Source organism: Aulonocara sp. 'chitande type north' Nkhata Bay, linkage group LG7, assembly GCF_057382095.1.
Source record: "Aulonocara sp. 'chitande type north' Nkhata Bay isolate Kocher_YH1m ecotype deep benthic linkage group LG7, A_spYH_male_GT1.1, whole genome shotgun sequence".
NCBI lineage: Eukaryota > Metazoa > Chordata > Actinopteri > Cichliformes > Cichlidae > Aulonocara > Aulonocara sp. 'chitande type north' Nkhata Bay.
The window spans coordinates 24888942-24914005 of record NC_141350.1 but is presented as its reverse complement, the minus strand read 5'-3'; the positions used below and the strand labels follow the sequence as shown (position 1 = coordinate 24914005).

The 25064-nt window shown below is 39.5% G+C and overlaps 1 protein-coding gene across 1 annotated transcript; it reads right to left on the bottom strand.

Annotated features, from left to right (window-relative positions):
• Positions 1-542: 542 nt before the first annotated feature.
• Positions 543-23506, bottom strand: LOC147325196 (F-actin-capping protein subunit alpha-2). Its single transcript, XM_086299581.1, has 10 exons — positions 23370-23506; positions 8475-8538; positions 6873-6924; positions 6466-6529; positions 5283-5489; positions 4339-4418; positions 2988-3066; positions 2438-2509; positions 2143-2205; positions 543-1653 (listed from the first exon to the last, which is right to left on the bottom strand). Exons 1-10 carry the CDS (start codon positions 23406-23408, stop codon positions 1513-1515), a joined length of 861 nt encoding a protein of 286 aa, XP_086155707.1. The 5' UTR covers positions 23409-23506; the 3' UTR covers positions 543-1512.
• Between the last annotated feature and the right edge of the window lie 1558 nt (positions 23507-25064).

The window sequence follows — 25064 nt, the reverse complement described above, 5'->3', positions numbered from 1 at the left end:
GACAGATTTTTAATATGCAATTAATCAGTAAGTCTGGTTTTTTGGGGTTTTTTTCCATATTCCATCAGTCTGCTGCCATTAAAGATTAAAATCTTTACATCACAAGTGATCTACAAAAGAAAACTGAATTGGTACGTGGTGCCCAATTTTTGTTTTTCTGTATATGGATAAAAACATTTCCATCATAAATGGATGCAGAAAAGGTATAAAAAACTGCCATAAATTAAATGTCTAAAGTTCAAAATTTCCTTGGAGTGGGTCCCAAATCTTCAAATGAAATGTAAAACAAAAATTGGGCACCAAGTACCAATTCAGTTTTCTTTTGTAGATCACTTGTGATGTAAAGATTTTAATCTTTAATGGCAGCAGACTGATGGAATATGGAAAAAAAAAAACAATTAATTGCATATTAAAAATCTGTCCTTAAGTTAAATCAGTGATGCACATGTGTGGTTGTTTATCTGTTTTACCCCAATATTATAATTTTCTTCCCCATTTATGTCACAATAAATAGCATCAGAAATTATGACTGAGTCAGTAAATAGAAAATTTGTCATTTAATGCAACATAATTGTGACTGAATTACAATTAATCTCATGGAAACAAATCACCAAACTGACAGACAGGATGTTTCATACAGGTATATATTACAATGTGCCTTGTTATATAATACAGTCAGGTTCTGTTTTTAATAAAAATAAGCACTGGAGGAGAAAGTGATACTTTTTTTTAAATTTTATTGTAAATTGGACATTATGCAAATTACTTTTGCGACTGATGACTTGTTAATTAAGCTTGTTAAGTGGTCACAGAACTCCCTGCACTGAGTGAGAGTTCAGACGATATCAAGTCAAAAGGTAGCCAGGAGTGCTGCAAGCTGGAGAGCGCACACACAGGACAAAGGGTGAGGGGGAAGTACCAGAATGAGAGAACAAGAACATTGAGTGGCTGACAGTGGTGGCTGCTTGTGCCAAATATATCAGTCAATGAACACAAAACTTCTTTTTTTTGGGTGGTGGTGGGGGCACGAGGGGTGTGGGGTGGGGAGTTGTTCGTTTCAGCCATAGTAACTGACTTCCTCTGTAAATGCAGACAAAAATTCTCCCAGAAATGAATTTGTTTTCACCATTATTGCAAATTCTAACAGATTTTCCAAACAAAAAGGTGTGGTCTCACTGATGCAATACTTACTGCACACATGATATTTTATTTCATAAGGGTGTTTATGCAAACAAGTGTCCACCCTGTGTCCTATGACTCGCAAAGTTTCCTCAAGATAGATTTTCCCAAATACGATCACAAATTCAGTATACAGGAGAGTGTCTGTATAAAATCAAAACAGTCATCCAATGTGTCATGTGACGTCTGTGAGACCAAACCTTTCTTTGCCCCCGTTTTCTCTAATTGTTTGTACAAAGACGATACAACTATCCAGTCATGCAACATTTTTTTGGATGGGGATGGAGGGGCTGGGGGCGGGGAGTGGGGATCTGACTGTTATCTTTGCGGTTTTTAAGCATTCTGCATCTCTTTGCCGATCTTGTAGCTCAAGATCTTGTTCCAGTCGATCTTGGTACGTGTCACAGGAAGCTGGCGGCGTAAGGCTTTGAAGGTAGTGTCCGACATGGTCTGGTAATTCTCGTTGATGGCCGTCTACAAGGAATGAAATAAGGATGAAGACAGAGAGGGGACTGGATTTAAAAAAATAATAATAATACTCAAATAAATCTAAATTTTCCCCAGGTCTGAAGAAGTCTGTGTGGTGTAGGAAAATGGAGTTTTATAACCACATTAGGGTATGTCAGAGTTTTCTCCAGGCCTTGTTGTGAAAGTCCAGCTTTCTCTAAAAAATGTCCAGCTTCATCCAAGTGACTCAGCTTTCTATTCATTGTCACTCTAAAACTTGACTTCCTGTGCTGCGAGTTTGCGAACGTGTAAAATGTTTTCATTATCTCCTGACTTGAGTAACACAAACTCCTCACAACTAAAAGTAACAGATTATCACACAAAACTAAAGCCAAACAACAAAAGATTTTAGTGTGGCAGTAAGTGCTGGAGTCATAACTGTAAAATGTTTCCATCATTTGTGAGGACTTCTGATCTAAGGTGAAAGTTCAGGTTCAACGAAATCTCCTGACATACCTGATAGTCATTCTCTGCAGCCTCCATGATCTTAACAAACTCCTTTGCAGTTGCAGCCTCATTCTGAAAACATGACATTCTTTTGAAGAGGGGAGAGGACAAGGCATCCAACAAAAAAGAAACTTTAAAACCTACACTGCAACTACAGAGCAGAAAACCTCCCCTGGTAGCTGGTACCAGGTCAAAACTTAATTACTAACATAAAATTACAAGTAATCACCCTAAATACATACAAATGTAAAAGTATGGGGAATGATCGTTGCAGCTTCTGCTTGGACTTCACAGAAATACTCACAGAAATTGACATGGACTCCTGAACCTCTTTGTGGCTCACCAGCTGGACATTTCCATCCTCATAGTAATGAACCTAGAAATACATATGGAAATATATAGTGTATTTCTAACCAAAATTTCTTCTGTGCCATGAAATGATTGGAGCTGTAAAAAAAAAAAAAATCAAAGAGCTGTGTGCCAACAAACAAATCTCAAGAGGTCTAACAAACCACTCCCCCCCCCCCCCCCCCAAAAAAAAGGGGGGGGGGGGGGAGTGAAGGAAACGACAACAAAAACCAAGAACACAAAATTTTAGTACTGAGCTTATGGGAAAAAGTAGACAAGGGTGCAACAGAAATTAACTGAACTTTGTGATAAATAAACAAAACACGGTAAAAAAAAAAAGAGAAAAAAGAAAGAAAGATGACAAAGGAAGAAAAAAGAAACTGAATTTGATTAAAGTCTACATGCAAATGTTGTCAGTAAACGTGAGTTTGAGTATGCGTGCTGACATGCATAACACAACACAGTGTGTCCGTTTTACGTCAAAGATTGTTGTTCAGATAACATACCTGGATTTTCATGATTCCTGCCACTTGGGTGGTGGAGGGGGAGATGGTAAATTTCCATTCTGACCTCCAGCGTCCATTCCTAAACAACGAGAAGGAAAGATAAACACACTTCAGTCACTTTTACTTGACTCAGCTAACTGTCCAGTACATTGGCTCAACTGTCATCGCCTATACTGAAAAATAAACAGAAAAGGTATATGACTTTGTGTTTTTGGTCAACAACAGTGGCAATACAGATAGTAAGAAAGGTATTCACAGTATGAAGTATAGCATCACATTTAAAAACCAGTTAATGTGCGCCTTCATTTAAAGCAATGTAAGAGTTTCTTGAGTTAAGATGACATAGAAGAGTTTTGTTAAGATCCATAAAGATGTAACGTGTTACATCTTGTTCACAGAGTTGCTCTGTGTTATGTCAGTAAAAGCATTACTAATGATGGACCAACAGCTATTTACGTCAGTGAACCATCTCCTAATATGTAGTGAACAGACATGGAAATTAGTTTGGACACTCTACTGCCAATTTTCTTAATTTGACTAAAATTTGCATACTACATTGAAGTTCTGGCTTATTACAAAGTGCTCTGATCAAATATGCGGTCTTGAGGTCAGAACCGACCTCCCATCCAATTCGGCCAACTGGGTGACCCTTTGCAGGGTGAAAATCGCAGTGTCCAATTTTTCAATAAAACGCACTTCTATTTTAGTGTGGGGGTGCAAGCATTACAGAAGAGTGAAAAATGATATTTACAGATTTTGACAAATTTTTGAATCATTAAGTTCTAATATGTCTTTTTCATTAGATACAAAATCTCCATGTGAAAGTTTTGATCCTTTTCACTGTGATTTGCAAATCAAAAAATAAATAAATAAAATTTATTTCACTTTCAAACCATTACAGCAGTCACGTACAGTAGTTTTGGGATTACTACACCCAACACTTATAAGACCAATAAGACCCAGCAGCAAAGAGGATTGGTGCAGTTCTTATCCAATTAGATTAACCTGATCAAAATCAACAGAGTCTAACAGTCCAGAGTTATGTGCCAATTACTGCAATGTCCTTAAACACTTCAAGAAACATTTCGTTAGCTTCATAGCATAAGTGCCTAAGTCATTTGACTAAGTCAATGACTTAGGCACTTATGCTATGAAGCTAACGATTTGAGGATTTCAATGGTTTTATTGTATTTAACATGTAGTTGTTGTTAAGGTTAAAAATCATCTGCCTAAATACTAGTATTGAAAAAAAAGATTCATCTGAAAGCAGAAAGGGAGGAGACACAAGAAATATCAGAAAATATAAGGGAGGGAAAATATCACACTAATGTTTTGACTGTTTTACACATACCAGAAGTTTTTTGGTTGAAACTGATGGCACTCAATGCACACGATGATAGTTTGATGTCCATCAATGGTTTTCGCATAAATCTGAAGTCAAAAGACAAAAAAGACACTTTCAGATTTCACATGCAACTCAAGGCCACTTTCACTGCTCAACGTGTGCAGAATTGACACCACACGGTGGTTTTATAGTCAAAACTTAAATTATATACCTGACCCTGTCATGGTACTTAGAGGATGTCATATATACACAACACATTTAATAAGTAGGACAACAGCTGTTTTGCAAAGTAAAAGACAGGCTTATCTAAATACTGGCCTGCTACTGCTTCCTGCTTGAAACTGATTAAATTTGACTGTACATGTTGTATTTGATCACTAATAACATTAGGCTACTTTTAGCTGCTAATTTGTTGCAAGGGATTAAAAAATAAAAATAAATAGATACCCTTCCTGTTCCAATCCCCAAGGGTTAAACGAATGTATAAAACAAAATATTAATCTTGAAATGCAAGTGGAAACAAAATGAAGGCCACTAAAGTTCTAATTTAATAGAAAACAGATCTCCGAATGAAGAGGATCACTATGCAAAGGCAAGAGATTTTGGTCCTAAAAGCTCTGGTTTATGTTTGTATTCTGAGCAGTTCTGTTGAATTGTGTGTGACTTTTAAATGTATCTGTTTTTATAAGCCTGTAGGAAAACACCAGAGAACAGTGAGCTTCAGTCCCAATTATCAGTCATCTATATTACACACAAGCCTCTGCTGTTAAGTTTAGAGCAATGTGTAATAGTTGTAACGTGTGTTTTGAACTCCAGAGTCAGATCCTGTGGGAGAACTCCCTCTTGCTTGATGTTTTCATAAACTAATAGCTTTAAACACACAATGAAAAAATGAACTTTCTGAGGTGAGCAGTTCAGTTATTCTGGTAACAGAGTGGGCTTGAACATACGGTGCAGACACCGCTCGGATAGTGCTCCTTGACATAGGCCCTGACAGCAGAGTCCAAGGCACTCCTCCAGCCTTCCAGGGAGCTGTCAACATCATGGGGCCGTGGGTCACTGGCCTCCTTCCTCAGGTGGTCAAACTTGAAGGAGATCTTATTCTTGGGGTCCAAGACCCTGCCATTCCCAAGATCACCATGCTCTGTGATTAAGACCTGAAATATAAAGCGGGGGGGGGGGGGGGGGGGGGGGGGTAAAGGAATGAGAAAGAGAGCTGTGGGAAGGCCAAGAAATAGAAAATGAAAGAGCACTGGAAAAATAAGTAAAACATGTAAGAAAGAAAAATTAATAAATAATCCGACAAGAACATGTATGGAAAGAGAACAGCACAATAAAGAAGTAGAGCTGTGGTAAATTATCTAAGGAGACAGGAGAGATGAAGAGGAAACAAAAGGATGAAAAGAGGAGGACGGAGAACAATAGGAACCACAGGCATCAGCCTGAACTTTCCATCTTCTGCCTTTCACCTCAACACTTAGCTCAGTTAGCTGGGCACCAGACAGGGGAATTTCAGCCCAGCATATGGGAACAGAGGGACATGATGACATCTTTACATAAGACAGTGCAATCATTACTAAAGCCAACACAGCCACATTCATTCAGCAGTGTTCAACCTTCACACAAATGCACAGCAAGCAAACAGTGACATTTAAATAAAAGTGGCTATGTGATCCTGTTTTGCAGGAACTAAAGGAGAAGATTCAGACTTGTTTGATCTTTCATCCAATTTTATTTGTCTCTTTTAATGCCAATGATACAATTATACTATGTTTTGCATCACTTAAACCATAATATATTTGGAGGCTACCATCTCTCTTCTAACCCTGAAGTCCAAGAAAAGTGTCACTTTTTTATTTCTGATGATAGTCTTGGCTGGATGAGCTAAAGAAACAGATCTCTATAAAACTGTGCTTTTACATTACAGGAACGTCACACTTGTGACTGCCTGGTCCACATGGAAAAAGTTTATGAACTGAGTCACTCATTCTTCTGATGTGCATCAACTATAGCAGTATCTAACTGTGCGTTGGAGCTATAAAGTGACTAATGCCAAAAGTAATAAAAGTCCTGTTCTTTAGCTTCTGTATTGCTACCATAACCTCAGGGTCAAAAAGCAAAGCATGAGCTCACCTGTTCTTCGTAGCCCTCGATTTTCACGGGGGTAAACTGGTCCAAGTTGTACTGTGCAAATGCACTACGGAGAGAGATACCAAGTTAGTTAGATCGCAAACACAGGAGTCCCGCCTTGCTGGTTATTAAAACTTTTCAATCTTAATATATGTTGATTAACTTGTAACTATTCAGCATGTCCAGGTCTAGAACTCTTAGATGTAAACTGAATGGTTTCTTCTTGCTGTTAACGTGTTGGACAGGGGAGAAATGGTCAGGTGTAAAAACCTAAGCAACTAAAACTAGTCTGGTCTGTGAATCTCAAGTTGTATTCCTCTTTCATCTTCAGTTGTTGCAATGCAAATCTGTATTTTCCGTCTAACATCTGAAATTTTTTAATTGTGGAAATAGCACAAGGGAAGACTTACTGCGCTGCACCTTCCCTGAGCAGATTGTCATTGTTGAGCAGCAATCGCACATCTAAGAGGAAAAATTGTCATATTATTATTATTAATGGTGGCAGAAGAGGAAAGAATACAGGAACAGCAGATCATCTCCATGACACGCACACAAACACTAAAGTCACAGCTGCCAGCAGTTAGTGTTTGCAGCATCTATGCCAGGGGAGTGAAGCAGACATGGTAAATTAGCTCAGTGGAAAAGGCTATAATCACATAGAGATGAAAGGGGGAAAAGTTGCAACAGGGGACTGTTTTTAGTGTGTGCATATGAGTGTGTGTGGCTGACAGGCTGTGATAAGCGGTAAACAGACAACCCCAAAGGCGTTCCTCTGAGGTGACGACATGTACCGGGCCAGGATGAGTCGTTAACAAAGCCAAGACACACATACACACTGTCTCGAGGGGCACTACTGTGACAGTGTGGTGTCAACTCTGGTGCTGCAGGGCGAGACACATTTTGAGCAAAACATCACAGTCTCAATTTAATTTCCTGGTGGCCATAAAATCCAAATAATGGATTCTATTTTAGGTCCTCTGTATTAACTGAAACCAAAACTATTTTAGTGTGAGAAACCTACACAAAGACAAAAAACAGTGCTGCACTGACACAGTACTGTAATGTACATTAATGGTGTGTACATGACTTGCTCTCCAATGATGGTTGAACGGGTGGCCATGTATAGACTCCCTTTTGTACTATTTATTTCAATGTAGCCAGCTATACTGTATGTAAAAGGGTTAGGGCATACACAACAGAAACACAAATACAGCATTCTGTAACTCCTGAGCAGTTCACACTTCATTGATGCCTCCTGGCTCTGATGTTGACAAAAGCTGTCAGACTAAAAATAAAAACTTACTAAAACAAGTCTCTAATTGTTTACTTAGAACATAGTTGGCACGGCTTTAAACCATGTACCAAAGGCTGCTTTACGGTCTTGGAGCACCTGTGACCAAATCATTTCCTCTAGGACTGACAAAGTATTCCGATTTTTTTTGTATTTACACCAGGCAGTATTTTAAAAATGTCAGCACCGCTGACATTTTTTATATTTTTCCCAGCTAACCACAATTCCTCAAGAGGCGCTTGCTTTTTCCAGGGGGCCAGAGAATGAGAATATACGCTCAATGATTTGGCCACTTAAATAAAGGTGACTCATTACACCATCTGATGGTGCAAAATGGTATAATACCAAAGTACATCTAGGTTCTAACACAAGTTGAAGTTAATATCTCTTCAACAAAAGACACGGATGATAAAAAATGTAAACATTACCCATATAATTATTTATATCACATTTTCACTGTTTGCCTTTCATGTTTTCATTTCCCTCACTTTTACATTTAACAATAGTTTTTGTCAATACAGAGTTACTGGAAACTGTAACAAAACAGAATTTGCTGCAGACAGTCTCTTTATACATAAGTCAAGCTATTCAAATACACTTTTATGTATTTATGTTTGGTGATTGCAGACTCATACATTGCATTAAACTACAAGTTCTGAGCAATGTAATCATTGTTAATCTTATGAAAGAATATACAGAGGAACAAGAACAGAAAGCTCACCATTGAAAACTTCATTAAATTCTCCTGGTGGGGCGTGGATGACAAAGTTAGCCGCTATGCGCACCTAAAACCAAAGATAGAAGGCAGAGGTTACATGTCAGTGGTCTGATATAAACAGCAGAAATATCAGCGTGTTGCCTGCATTTTAAATAGGGGCTAAAATGTGACATTCATATTTAGCTCAAATTCACAGTGTAAACATGTGTACACAGTGGCACCAACAGAGGGTGTAACATGACTGTCTCACTGGTTTGGAGGGTGGAGTGAGGTTTTTCTGACATTTCAGTCTCCAGAATATCTGAGCAGCATCGAACAGTCTTTTTTTTTTTTTAACCTCCTATACTTCTCTTCTTCTGCTATACCACAGCACTTCCTGTTTCCAGGTCACATGTCAAACTGACAGCCAGCTGACAGCCCCTCCCTCTCTTGCTTGCTTTACAACCATATAAGGAAATAAAAATGTGCTGAGCACTACTACACACACGGTCTCTTGCCCTACCCCTATACATTTCTACCTCACTCTATCATTGGCAGGGGACGGCAGCTCAGCCAGGTTCCCTCTCATCTCACAAGCTGGTATATCAGAGAAAGTGTGCATATGAGAGAGAATGTGTGTGCACATGTGGGTCCTATGGGTTCTTATTAGTGAGTGTATATACACTACTGCTAGGCACTCACAGAGAGCAGCAGATAGATTTTTGCTAATGAGCAATGCTCAGAGAAAGGAAGGCACTTGGGAAACAACGTGTGTCTGTGTGTGTCTCTCTGTTATGCTGAGATCAAAGTTTATCTGCATTAGTCTAATCTGTCATGAGATCATCATGACCCAGTTACATTAAACAACAAAAAAATTCATGTGCATTTGAGCACATAACAGATAAACACAGTCTTTGCTAAACAGATGGCGGAAAACTGTTTGTGTGTGTTTATGACTTGAAATCCCTGCGGGAAGACTAATTTGCATTGGGTTTCCCTCATTACACTGGACGGCAGTGTAAACAGACTGCATCACTCACTCTCTCTCACACACACACACACACACACACACACACACACACACACACACACACACACACACTTTTTCTAAGAACCAGGTTTACATGTTATTTAGTCTAGTTATATCAGCTAAGTAGAAAAACAAAGCCATCACATATCCATGTTCTTAATTGTATTAAAATGCAGTCACTGTCATCTAAAACAGGAGCACTTACAGGGTGAAACATGTAAGCACTGGATATGCGTGCGATTAGTTAAACTGGATGTTTATTTGTTGCAGCCCTTGCTAATCAGCAACAGAAATACCAGTCAGTTAAGCTAATTATTCATCCATTAAAGTACAAATCCAGTCAACTGCTGAGATGTCATAGGATCAGCAATGCATATAAGGCAAAAATTGCTTGTTATTCAAGACCAACAGGTGTTTTACCTCGAGACAGAATCATTTGCGCTACAAGGTTTGGAGGGGGATGAGTTGGGTTTCTTTAAAGCTGGAATTAGAGCTGAGCTGGACGCGTTTGTGGGGTTTCCAAAATATTTTAGGGAACTTAATTAAAAGAGCTGTCATGTTGCTGACTGGGCACTTATAATTTTAGCTACTGGACACTTCTCCTGTAGTTAAATCAGAATTGACCCAATTTTGAGTAGTAAATGTGTTTAGGGTGGATTTTTGATCTGCACTGCTGGAAGTACGACTATATTCACAGATTAATAATGAAAAAGCACACACACACACACACACACACACACACACACACACACACACACACACACACACACACACACACACACACATATTAATTACTACCAAAGACAATCTGTAAGCACATTAACTAGTTCAAATATCTGACATCAAACTGAACTCCTTTCAGCCTGATCTGGTTTCAATAAAGTCTATTAATAGTGCTTAAGTTCAGCAGGAGCTGTAATTACAGCTGGACATTAGATATACCATCTCAGTGTCAGAAAAATTGTTATTCTACATTATTTTCATGTGGTGTCTTGCAGTTTTACTGTAATGTGATACGGTAATATCCATAAATCTTTGTGAATGTGTTATTCATGGTGACACACGGGGGCCAGTGGGCTTCCCAGTACGCCACTGACAAGAAGCAGGGAACACACACACACACACACACACACACACACACACACACACACACACACACACACACACACACACACACACCTGAATAGAAAACTATTTGAATATTTACTATAAAAACAGATTTCCAAGCACTCAACAGCTGAAACAGTACTTCAAGTAACACTGATTGCAGATAATTGAATCTTACTGTGTGAACTTAACACAATTAACTGTGAAGCACCTACAGCTAGTGAGAGGGATGGGGATGGTTTTACAATTAAATCATGCTAAAAACCACATTTTAAGGAAATGGAGATGAAAGTCTAAGACCAAGGGAGCATACTGTGGTTTAAAATGATTCACTAGCAGGAGAATGGAGACGCTCTATTAGTTTACAAGTAAAGGTATTGACTTTTAAAAGCTTGTTACATCACCTCTTTCTTCCTCCGAGTACCTCAAACTTGATTTACTATTGCACTGAGTCTCCACCACCCGAGCAACACTGCCTGCAGCGCATGTAGCAGAGCATCATCAAACATGCATAGCATGCAAGGCTCTGGTATGGTCACTAAGAGAATTTTTCAAGCTCAGTGCTGGCCTTTTGGGTTTATTTGGGTGGGGGGAAAACGTTGACATGGATACATTTTGTTCAGACAAGCAATAAGGATCTATTTATGAGTCATTTACCAAGTACCATGACAGATCACAATCATTTAAGAGCAGTTTAGCATGGTGGGTGATCTTCAAAGAACCATTGCATAGTTCCCAGTAAATGTTGACTACTACTTTTGCTTGAAATGCCCAACTCTACTACATACCAAACTTGAAACTGATTCTGCTTCTGAAATCAAACAAACAGTACCACAAACATAACCTCTTCAGGGCTCTAGAGTGCGACCAATTTGGTCGCATTTGCGACCAAATTTTTCAGTGGTGCGACTAAAAAATAATAATTTGGTTGCACCTGTGCGACCAACTGTTCGGGTAGCAAAAAAAAAAATCTGCAACCTTCCCTTTGGTCAACAACAGACACACATTATGCCCCTATCGTGGACTAAACCAATCAGAGATAGTAAGGGGCGGGACCTCTCTGATTGGCCGTGGTCCAGTTGAAAGTGCAGGTGGAAGTGGGAGGTGAGTAGCTTGAATAAAGCGATATCAATTCGTTAAATCCTGAATCGACTTTTAAATATAACTGTGTTTGGCCAGAAACGCCAGATTCTCAGATTAAAGCTCACAAAACCATTTCAACAACAACCAAACAGCAAATGAGAGCAGGTACACGGACTCCACACAAAGACGTAAACACAGAGCGGATCGACGCATCAGAATCAACTTTGTCTTTCTCGGGCGGCCCGTAGACGGACACGCTGTCGGAGCTCGGCGATTCTGCGTCGGGTCCGCTGTGATTACGTCTTTTTGCGCTGATTCTGAGCTGCAGGTTTTGTCTCTCTCCAACCAAAATTCGCCGAGCCAGCAGCAAAAGAAGCAGCAAACTGCGCTTCACATTTGATCAATGTCGTCATGAATTTTGCTGTTTTGCTTCCACGACTATTAAAATCACACTCCATGCACAGCTAGCTCTCTCTCTATACTTCAAGAACAGTTTCCCGTCTCCAATCTCTGTTTTCTGTATTATTCATTCGCTTATTACCCACCAGTCTACCGTTGTTTACAGCGCTGTCGGCTGCTGTCTTTTTCTTTTCTTTTTTTCACTTAAATGACCTCGGACAAGAAAGCCTATTTTTTCTGTTGTTCAATACTGAAGAAATTTAAACTTTATATGCAGAACATTGTAGAATATTTTTAAGGTTATCTGCTATAAAAAGCCAGACCAGGAAAATCTCCTTCATGTTTTTCTGTGTTTTATTCTCAGTTACTTTCACACAAAGGCACCTGCTGTGATGTTCACAATTCTGATGAAGTCAGTACTGATAAATGATCAGAATTATAATATTTCTGACTGAGGCTAAGTTGAATCGAATCGGGACTTTGAAAACCAGAATCGAATGGATTATAGAAATCAGTGATGATACCCAGCCCTAGTGAGCAGCCTAGGCACGACAGAGGTGGATGTAGCTGTAATAGGAAAAGAACTATTGCTAACTTTTCTGTTAAGTTAAGGCCTGATCCTTCTGAAATTCATAGCCAGTGCTCTGACACGGTGTCATCAATCTTTGAATGCTGAAAAAGCACAGTGTATCCAGAAAAACACATTATATTATATAAATTATTATAAAATTTGTGTGCGCCTAACTTTAAAAAGTTAGGCATACCGGTACGCCCATGGCAAAAAGTTAGTCTAGAGCCCTGCTCTTTGATCGAGGTAATTACGTATTGTAATTACCTTACACTTAACATTGCGTCAACAATAAAATTTTGTTGTAGACGCAATGTTAAGTGTTCTCTCAGTGCGTTACACCGGGGCACAGATATGCTGGGACACTTTAGGGCTCTGAGACCTATTTTCATCATTGAGCACTGACTGCTACTGTGCCACAATGGGCAGCACTCAAGTAAAAAAAATCTCTACAGGGAATTATATTAACAACTCCCAGGCATTAGTGCATGAACTCTGATACACTGCTGTGCAACTAGTTGAATTCATGCTAATTTATTGTATACCTTGTGCATATCTTGGCTTGGGGTATTCTGCTTATACCAAGTCACGTCAGGCTCAACTTAAATGCTGGTTTCCTTATTTTATTGTAAAATAAAATATAGCAATTAAATATTAGGGGTGCAACGATACACAAAATTCACGGTTCGGTTCGGTTCGATACTTTGGTGTCACGGTTCGATATTTTTTCGATACAAAAAAATGTTCATGCCTTTTTAATTTGTCATTTATTAAAATTATAAATATATATTTTAACTCAAAAGTACAGTTTTTAAATTTAACCCTAACCCTTGTGCGCGTTTTTTATTTTGACAGCGAATGCGCACCTGCGGACCACTTATGTGCAGCCCTGGTTATTTAGCTCGTCATATTGCAGCCATAGAAATTCTTTTGTCCATGAAACCATAAAGCTGCACTTTCTTTTTGCCTTATAGTCTGATTTGTCATAACTTCTCCGTTTTGTGGTAAGCTTTTCTTTGGCTGTCACTTCTTCACCCTGACCTGTCTTATTTGGCTCAGCAGAACTAAAATATATATCCTGCTGCTTTTACACACGCACTCACATAAGCTCAGCGATTCTCTGCGCGATCAACCTCTCACATGTTTAAGCTGCGGGAGATTTCACTTGTCATGTTTGCATAGTAAGCTAACGATTAATAAGACGATGTCAGAGGAATTGGTGCACAAATTATCATCACTCACAGATCAGTGCTGTCGCTCTCTATACACAGTTCGCACGATTGCAAAGTGAAAGCAAAAAAACAAGCGCAAATTCAAACGCGATTTCAATATGTCACATATTGACAGTGGCTCACCGATGCCAATGACATAATTACCCAGCTACATTTCTGAAAGAATGCAAAAGCATTGACATATATTTTTCCTTCCTACAATAGCCCGACGGGCAGGGTAGCCCGTCTGAAAAAAATCGCTAGCCCCAGGACGTCGGGCTAGCGATTTTGCGAGCCCTGTATCTGATTGAGGAATCACTCATCTTTGGAAAAGAGAGTTTATTACAGAGAAATGTCTCTTTCCAAAATAAAAGCTATACTATCCGCTTCTTCTGGGCTATATTCTCAGCAGCATAAGGAGAATCATGTGCTAACAGCTGTCTAAATGACTCGGCTAAAGTTAGTAGCATGCTTGTTGTTTTTGTCTTTGCACTAGGATGATGTCGGCGTAAATGTGCAGTCATATTCGTTGTGTTCCCACTAGTGCTTTCAGGTTAATCTCGTTGAAATGACCTTAACGCCACAACACGGCAAATCTCCGTTAACGAGCTACCGCCATCTTGCAAGGAGAGCTTAACTTCTGTCTTGCTAGCTTGCCCTGCGCTCTTCCTTCTGACGATGCTGTCTGTGTTGAGCGCTCAGTGGATCTGCGCTCGACAGTGCAGCCTAGGCGGAGTAGTCGAACGCAGATTCACTGAGCGCTCAACACAGACAGCATCGTCAGAAGGAAAGTTGATAAAATAAATTACAAATGTTGTATTGTTCGATACATATGCGTACCGAACCGAAAGCACTGTATCGAACGGTTCAATATCGATACGAATATCGTTGCACCCCTATTAAATATGTCTAATAATATAAATGTAATGATTTATTAGTAGAATAATAAGTGACAGACACAAGATAAATAAAATAATTGATAAAGTATATGGGTGTTGTTTATCTAATTTCTTTGCACCAGTGACAGTCATACTGCAAACTGTTGTCATTCACAGTTGCACCTGAACCAAGGTTCTTGTAGATTGTACCCTATTTAATGTCTGTGACCAGACACAATAAGTTAAAATAAATGAGTTTCCAAGTAGAGGGAAAAGCCAAAGCACCATCTACTCTGAGCTTAAGTCATATCAATGCATTTCACAACAGTTTCTGATTAAGTGAAATACTTATGCAAGCATTAAAAAAGAAAAAAAAAAACTGTTAGTGTAAGAGGTGTGAAATACAAATGCGGTCGCTCTGCTTTGACCCAACTCTGTGCTACATTAGCTAAACCACTAGCTGCTGCATGGTGACATAAACTCAAACAACACAGAACTGAAAATAAATAGATCAGCCCATTACCACAGATACCCGTTCCATCTTTTTGAGTTAAATAAATGTTGGATCAGTGCATCCCTATTATTACATATCTCCACAGCTTAGGATAAATCACTTTCTAATTCATATCCAACTTTTTAATGCTTACTGCAGTTAAAAGAAAAAAGCAGCATGATTGGATCACAGTCTGATTACAACCCAAACTTTTTTTCAGTGCAAAAAAGGGCTTTTTAAAATACTCCTTAACAGTTTTATCACTTATCTTTCTAATGGCTCTTAGAGGGTGCAGCATGAGAAGCTGTTGTACAGGCACAAGCTAACCAAAAAGCTGGAACAATAATACTGGAGCTTCTCATACACACAAAGAATGAGGAGCACAGGCACCCCCTGTGGTGTGGGATTCTTGTGTCTTTGTACTCTCTTGGTCCAGACACCAGCTGGTGTCCTTTCTTTCAATTTGCTCACTGTATATTCATCCTCATAATACCACCCAACAACCCCGCTTTTTTACAACAGACACTCTCATCCTGCACCCTCTTAGTAAGAGCCTTTTCTTTAATCCCAAATGACACCCACTAACATTGAAACCACACTTGTCCTAATCATTATCACGCAATTCCAGATGCATTAAACTAATGACAATAACATAGAAAAGCAGGAATAAACTGTGGCAATATATTTACCAATGCCTTTTTTAAGCTCTACAGTGTCCGTGAATTTGATTCCCTTACTTGGCATGCAGCCATTTCAATATCCCAGATTTAAAAGGAAAAGAAATCTGTGGCGCTTTAAATGCTACAGAACAGACAACCCAATCTGTCAGGGGCAAATGCTGGGGGCCTGGATGATCAAAATTTATGGATAATGAGAACACAGCAGGATGCAAGAAAGATGAGGAAGACTGTCAGGTAGCCGCAGGCTAAACAGAAATGTCCCACTGCTGATCAAAATAAGAAGGTGGTGGCTGGTCGACACAAGATTAGGCTGAACCAACAAGACCTAACATCTGTGATGATGGAGATAAATACTATCAGAGGCAGACAGGCAAGAGATTATGACTTTTTAAAGTAATTATGATGTATGTGAATTATGAACCATGTGCTCTCTTTTTCATATCTGTCACCTGCTCTAGTCCTTTTGTTCAGGGTTACACTACTGACTTTCATTCATTCACATTCATTGCATTACAAGAAATGCAGTTTTAAAAAAATCTTAGTTAACTCTTAATCCATTAAATTTGAAAACAATGAAATCATTTTTTTATCTCCACTAATGAATGTGAAAGTTTTCCTTTCTTCCCACTGGTGCCTTTCACAGCATTTCTTTGGACTTCATCCATCACCTGTGCTAGAAAATTGCAACCCTGATGGCAAACTAAAAGTGTACATCATTAAAGGCATCTACACCCTCACTTTTTTTCTTTTTTCTTTCCTTTATAAAAAAAATACAGTGGGGCAAAAAAGTATTTAGTCAGCCACCGATTGTGCAAGTTCCCCCACCTAAAATGATGACAGAGGTCAGTAATTTGCACCAGAGGTACACTTCAACTGTGAGAGACAGAATGTGAAAAAAAAAAAAATCCATTAATTCACATGGTAGGATTTGTAAAGAATTTATTCGTAAATTAGGGTGGAAAATAAGTATTTGGTCACCTCAAACAAGGAAAATCTCTGGCTCTCACAGACCTGTAACGTCTTCTGTAAGAAGCTTTTCTGTCCCCCACTCGTTACCTGTATGAATGGCACCTGTTTGAACTCATCATCTGTATAAAAGACACCTGTCCACAGCCTCAAACAGTCAGACTCCAAACTCCGCCATGGCCAAGACCAAAGAGCTTTCGAAGGACACCAGGAAAAGTATTGTAGACCTGCACCAGACTGGGAAGAGTGAATCTACAATAGGCAAGCAGCTTGGTGTGAAAAAATCAACTGCGGGAGCAATCATCAGAAAATGGAAGACATACAAGACCACTGATGATCTCCCTCGATCTGGGGCTCCACGCAAGATCTCATCCCGTGGGGTCAAAATGATCATGAGAACGGTGAGCAAAGATCCCAGAACCACACGGGGGGGACCTGGTGAATGACCTGCAGAGAGCTGGGACCAAAGTAACAAAGGTCACCATCAGTAACACACTACAACGGCAGGGAATCAAATCCCGCAGTGCCAGACGTGTTCCGCTGCTGAAGCCAGTGCATGTCCAGGCCCGTCTGAAGTTTGCCAGAGAGCACATGGATGATACAGCAGAGGATTGGGAGAATGTCATGTGGTCAGATGAAACCAAAGTAGAACTTTTTGGTATAAACTCAACTCGTCGTGTTTGGAGGAAGAAGAATACTGAGTTGCATCCCAAGAACACCATACCTACTGTGAAGCATGGGGGTGGAAACATCATGCTATGGGGCTGTTTTTCTGCCAAGGGGACAGGACGACTGATCCGTGTTAAGGACAGAATGAATGGGGCCATGTATCGTGAGATTTTGAGCCAAAACCTCCTTCCATCAGTGAGAACTTTGAAGATGAAACGAGGCTGGGTCTTCCAACATGACAATGATCCAAAACACACTGCCCGGGCAGCAAAGGAGTGGCTCCGTAAGAAGCATTTGAAAGTCCTGGAGTGGCCTAGCCAGTCTCCAGACCTCAACCCCATAGAAAATCTGTGGCGGGAGTTGAAAGTCCGTGTTGCTCGGCGACAGCCCCAAAACATCACTGCTCTCGAGAAGATCTGCATGGAGGAATGGGCCAAAATACCAGCTACTGTGTGTGCAAACCTGGTAAAGACCTATAGTAAACGTTTGACCTCTGTTATTGCCAACAAAGGTTATGTTACAAAGTATTGAGTTGTATTTTTGTTATTGACCAAATACTTATTTTCCACCCTGATTTACGAATAAATTCTTTACAAATCCTACCATGTGGATTCATGGATATTTTTTTTCACATTCTGTCTCTCACAGTTGAAGTGTACCTCTGGTGCAAATTACTGACCTCTGTCATCATTTTAGGTGGGGGAACTTGCACAATCGGTGGCTGACTAAATACTTTTTTGCCCCACTGTACATATGATGAATACTATGGCAAGAAGCAAACTTCTGGTCGCAGTTAGCGAGTAAACCTTTAACTGTACTAATAGTGAATAGGCAGCTTTGTCTACTGCAGATTATGTCACCTTTGCTCACAACAGGAATAGGATCATTTTACTCCAAGTAGCCAACTATGTGACACATTTAGTACCAGCAGCTTGCATTACAACTTCCAGACAGCAGACCTACCAGGGTAAAGCTACTCCTTTCTGTATAGCTGCCTTAACCAGTTTGATGTGAGACAACGGTATAAATGTGAAGCCACACAACTATACATGAGTTCTCTTTCCACATCTCCACATTCATTCTGCTACAGCCACATACAGACAGGACTCCTGAATTTGTCTGTTAAAAATGGAAAAACCACCAAGTTCTGGCCGTTAGTTATGTATTCCCCATATCTAAGACAGCTGTTCAAAGCCAAGCTCAGGGACACATCTGGGACTGTTGGGACTTTCAAATGAAATGAAGGGTGATTTATTTTCACTCTTAGTTTATTGATGATAATGACCTTATTTAAGGTTTCTTTATAGCTCTTTTTACTCAAGTTTGGAAAAACAAAAGAACAAACAAACAACAACAACAACAAAAAAAACCCAAATGAGTTACTGTGATCTCAAGAGAAAATCTGAGTAATGCATCTCCCAGAAGAGGAAGAACTCTGCAAGCATCTTGTTCTCTGTAATTTATTGTAAAATGTAAATTACTGTAATATATAAATATTTTCTGACACAGTTTTTTCTGCCATTCTAATCTTTATTGAGATCCAGCCAGACAAATGCCCCCCCCCCCCCAAAAAAAAAAAAAATCACAACAGGCTTTATCCTATACACAGGATTTGGTGCATAATTTTAACCATAATGGCTTTCTGCACCGTCACAACATGGATCATTTACACTGATGCCCCAGGTAGGAATCAAGCAACTATCCTTTTTCTGTCTTCCCTGACAATTAAACATGTTAACTTTACCTAACTTTACCATTTATCAGCCATGACAGTCCAGTTCTCTTGTTACACAAAATCGAAACTAATTCTGCTTTAAAATGTTTCATTCGATTTTTGTGGTGCTCCTTTCACATTTATGGTCGCATCACCATCAAAACATAAATCTGCATTGTTATTCATCCTCTATGGCTCCCATCAGTCTGGATCATCATTCTGCTTCAAGGAGTGCTGTGTCCCTTTAGTGGGCAAAAGGGGGAACTATAACATTTGCTTAGCTTCTTTGTTTGCTTTTGCTCACCAGCACGGGTGCGTCATGTGTACTTGCTGACAACTGAAACACTTGTAAACCTCAAAAAAAAAAAAAAAACACCAACAGCTATTTTCACAGTGTATAAAGCTATTTCTTCCCAACTTACAAGAGGAAGAACTAAATACCGAAACTCAAAAATGCTGAAACTACCATGTGATGCTTTCAACTATTGAGTGATTGTATCCGATTAATACTTCCAGTTACTCCTCAACTCTAACCCCCAAAAATTCAGCTGGTCCCAGCTTCTCAAGTGTACTGATCTGCTTTCCATTATCATATTTTAATAGAAACTGAATATCTTGGACTACTAATTGAACAAAAAAGGGTCAATGAACAAAATATAATAAAAACTTTGCAACCCTATATAAATGGCATTCGACAGTACTGCCTCAGCTGTGAAGTTTGTCACAGCCGATTATACAGCTTAATTCTCTTTCTTGAAACAGGAACCAAAGCACCGAAAGTCAGACTACTCTTACAAATATCTTTTCCATTTACCATAGTCCTACGACAAAGTCAAGGTAAGTACATGTTATTAGGTAAACGGGTTGGCTGGCCTGTGAATTAATTTACTGTGTACTAGATCGTCATCCTAACTGCTGTTAAAAAATAAAAATAATAATATGTCGAACAACTTGATTGGCTGGCCACATGGGTCCCCAACAGCACAAATCACTTGAGAAAAAAACATGATAACTAATTTTTTTTCTTATCTTTTCTTTTGAAACCAGTGTTTATAGCAACAACTTTATAACAGCAAAACCTACCGCATGCACAAAGGAGTCTAACATGTAAAGCTTCAGTCACCAATTGTTTTGTTAATTCAAACTATTAATTTGAAAAATAAACCTGCTAATAATTCATACTGTTATTAAAGATTAAGCACTATATGAAAGTAATTAAATGAGCTTTTTTCCTGTACTGATAGAAGTCTGATTTACTAGCCAGGGGTTGAGTGAGGATGTTGTGTTGAGCAATAAGCAAAACCATAAAGTTGACTGATCATAGAGTTGACTGCTTTTTTTTTTAACACTTAAGACACCCAGACACTTAAACTCAGGCAACAGAACTGACTGCTAACAGATTGTGCAACAACAGTTTCCTGTAATACTGTGTGTTCTTTCTGTACTGATATCAGGAAGCTTGCAGGCTGGTGCCCAAATGACTCAAGAAGTCTCACAGCAGTGCTTGGTAACTGTGGAAGAGATGACTCTTCTTGCTGTTAAATCATTTACAAATGGCAGAGTCTCTTTATTAATTTTCAAACAGGGAGCTCCAGCTTTTTTCCTTTTTCTTTTTTATGAATACCAAAATGAGGCTAACGGCCACAACACAAGCAGGACAGAAATTCTTCAATCTCCAGGGAGACATTTAACAAGTATTTTCCCAGAGCAAAACTCCAAATTCTTTACTGTATATGACAAAGTTCCAGACCTATCAAAAATAATACTGCAACTCCTTCCACCACAACTTAAAACAGTCATCTCACTAACATCACATCAGAGTAAGTGCGGAGTCCCACAAAAGCAAATAGGGAGATTTCTCACTTACGAGTTTGGAAAGTACCATTGGTTGTCACTTTTACTCACTGTTAGAGTTTCTGGCAGGTCACCAACACTCACGTGGATGAGTTGCTTTTATTCAACAAATCATGACTGGACAGTAAAAGGGATATACACACTAAATCATAAATTATAGAAACTATTCCCCACTGTCACTGTGTCAAGCAGAAGAAAATGTTCATTTCCTCCCTCAAGTTTTTTTCCCCTCAGTGTTTTACAAAACAGGGCTAAGGGCCCAGAGCAGATGGCTGACTGCTCGGAGCGAATGCACCGGAGACGGCCCTTTAAAGTACACTACGATTTTAATGGAACGCACCCACCATGAATAGATGCATAATGCATCTTGGCCTCATACCACTTGTATTCGGAGAAGGAAATGAGCAATTTCCCCCCAGGTAAACACTGCATAACACTGGTTTCGTGTCTGGTGTCACTACCAGTCAGCCTGGCATGAAGCCAATCATCATTCTTTCAGCTCTGCAAAAATCAAACTGTCTGGTCAAAATATGAAAGTGGCTTAACAATTGTCAAAACCAGTGTGGTTACAAGATTAAAGGAGCTCCCATCCTCTTCGCAAAACCAAAATCCAATGCTGTCAATGAGTTTACCACAGCTTCATGTTGTGTGAACACACCTGAAAAAAAAAAAACATTTCGGGTGGTCCTGAAATGTAATGTAGTACATGGCCAAAGAAAAAGAAAAACAAAACAAAACCATACAGTCACTTATAAATTCGAAGCTTGGTTAATGGCAGATGCTTGTGAGTTGTAAAGTGTAACACATTTATACAAATGCAGCTGCTAAATTGCTAAAAAGAACTCTGGAAACTTTTATAGTTTGATGTGGAACAGGGCAAAATGAAACAAACCCTTCTTCTGTTCTTACTCTGAACAGTGTGTTACGTAACTCACAGGATGGAAACAGAAGAGTTATTAAAGATTTATTTTTAATGGCTAACTGCGATATTAACAAGGTTAATGGGAAGAACTACATGTTTATGAGGAGAGCCTTAACACAGGTTACCAGTTACACATTTATATACACCGTTCTGTATGTTAACCTCCAACTATGGCTTCTTCGTACTATCTATTCATTGCTGAGGCATTTATGCATTTAAATCGTGAAGTCCGGCAAGTAAATAAACACTAGAAACAATGTTAAATACATTTTAAATGTTTACAATAAACATTTGCAAACTTTTATAGTTTAATACCTTACAATATAATAAATAAATTATAAGGCTGACAATTAATTAATAAATACCCTGCATAAAAGTTGCCATATTAATTTGCTCGTCGCTAACTGCTGACTTTGTTAACAAAGCCTATAATGAATATAGCGACGAAAAAATGCATTTAGCAGTCCAACAAGGATTCGTGCAAACCCCTTAGCTGAGGCACACGTCCTGTCAGCTATGCATGTCCTCTTATAAGGAAATGAGAAAAACCTGCAGCACTCTTGCATGGGCGTCACTGGTGTAAATCCTGCTTAAATTATGAGTCAGTTTTCTGCTACAGTTTTAGAAACAACACTGGTTGCTATGAGGCTTTCACAGCGGTAGAAACAGACTTTCAAACGACAGGACAGAATATAAAAGCAGTTTTTAATTTCTAGCATATCCTTCAGGGGATCTCGTAGTTCCCTCACCTTTCTCTGCTACTTCTTAGAGGGGCGAGAGTTATCAAACTAGCTAGACTATAGCATACGGTTGCTGATTTTACAGTTTGCTCTTCATAAAATAACCCGGCACTCTACCGCTTCCAATATTTTAACTTCTAAAGACAGAAAAGGGGCACCCAACAGGCGAAAGGGCGTGTTAGTAAGTCTGGCTGTCTGTTAGCAGGCTGCGGCTATGCTACCCTAACTAACCTAGCTAGCGGATCCATGGTGCATGAAAACTTCCATAACACAAGTAAGCAGAGACCCGTGAGTGAAATGGCATGTCCACCGGGTGAAAAGAGAACGGGTGGTGAGCATAGGTGAGTGTATAAGACGTTCACGGTTCCTATTTTGAGTCAGGACCGTACAAGGAGCCTCCGTTTGAAATTCGCAAATGAGCGGAAGTTGAGCTAAAAATAAGAGCAGAAGCAGCAGAGGTTGTGCTGAGGCCTGGGTTTTCCCCAAATTTCATAATGCCGGTCGACGCCAGGATGCACCGAGAGCCAGGACCATATGCAACTCAGATTTTGGATGTTACCGTTTCACGCTGTGAGGTTTAACCTAGAATTAAATCGGCATCTTACCTTTTCCTCGTCGGATAGCTGCTCCTCATGATCCGCCATCTTTTCTTCCGGCACCACCAGCTTGTCAGAGCCCAGTGACGTCACGGGATGGGTGGTTCCCACGTCGGTTCGGTTTTGATTGATGCTCCGTCGAAGTTTGCTGTACTGACTGTGAAAGAGGAAGCTCCAAGCCACTGCTTAGTTCAGTGGTTAATTCCAAAAAAGGTTTCAACTCAGAGTGAACTAATTCACTATCAATTTGCAAACGTACTCTACATAACTTTTAAATTATATGATATTTGCAATATTTTTACTACTCATTCAAATAATACATACTGTTTCTGGGGATCAATAGCATATTAAAGTTTTTAATGCTGTAGAGTGAGTATATCTGAGGCTCTTTTCAGCAACCACACCACCAAGGTCTCCACCTTGACCCACAAAGGACTAGACCCCAATAGGAGTAATTCATTGGGGCAGAATCCAGCCGAGTCCCATGGTCGACATAACCATCATCTTCCCCGGGCCTGAGTGGAGGGTGGGATTCCTGGCATCCTCATCTGGGAAAGGGTTTTGGGGTCCTGGTTCTCATCACATTTGGCTAGTTATCACATAGCATGGCCCAGAGTAGAACTGCTGCTCATCCACAGTGAAAGGAGCCAGCTGACAGAGTTTGGGCATCAGGACTACTGTTTCAGGTACAGTATATCCAGATGGGAGACACAGGGGACCTCGTGTCTCTCAGCTTACCTGGCAAAACCTCTCTCTCCCCCAAGAAGAGCTGGAGGTAGCTTGCTGGGCATCTCTGCTCATACTATTGCCTCTGCAACAGCATGAGCAGAGATGATAAGTGGCAGAACATGGATGGATGGATATTTGCTTTATATTTGCAGAAGCCAGTAAATATTAAGTTGTATTAAAAGAACATATTTGAGAACATATTTGTGTTTTTTTCATGTACACAGAGGACTAATTTCTTTAGTGGGCAAAAAACCCGGTAACAGAGAGGGAAGGACTCTGCTTGTAACTGTGGGACTGTGGAGTTCAGCCTTAATATTACAGTTTAAGGTAAACTAATAATGTTGATGATTACACCGATTTAGAAATCCCCAATGATTACAAAGAGATTCTGTCACACTGTGTATGCTGCACATTTCCCCACTAGATGGTGTGCTAACACTGTTCTTTAAAGTTTACAAAGTCGCTCTCTGAATCATCTGCTTGCACATGGAACGCAAACAAAGATAATGTTACTTATTACAGAACCCCCAGGGAAACACAGGCAGGGTCTGAAAGTGACAGAAACACAGAGGTCTGTTTAATGTTACTACGGAAACTTGAATCATTCTTATATCATTTGGTTGCTTAAATAATTGAGTGTACTCGTCAAACAATAGAAACCTTTATAAATTCGTCTTTGTGTTTTCTTTTAGTCACTGAAGTCTTGATCATTGAATCTTCCCATTCTATGTAATAATTTATTTGGGACCACACAAACCTACTACCAGTGTGAGGTTTTTTAAGGACAGTAATAACTTAGACATCCTCTGTAATTAACCCGAGCAGTCATTACCAAATTGGGGGAAAGAAAGATCACATTAGCATCACCATAAGAACAAGATGTGACCATGAAATAAATAGTTTACCTTGTGGGGACATTATTTTGGTCCCCAGATGGAAACAGAGTAAAAATGACTCTCATCAACAGAATGTAAT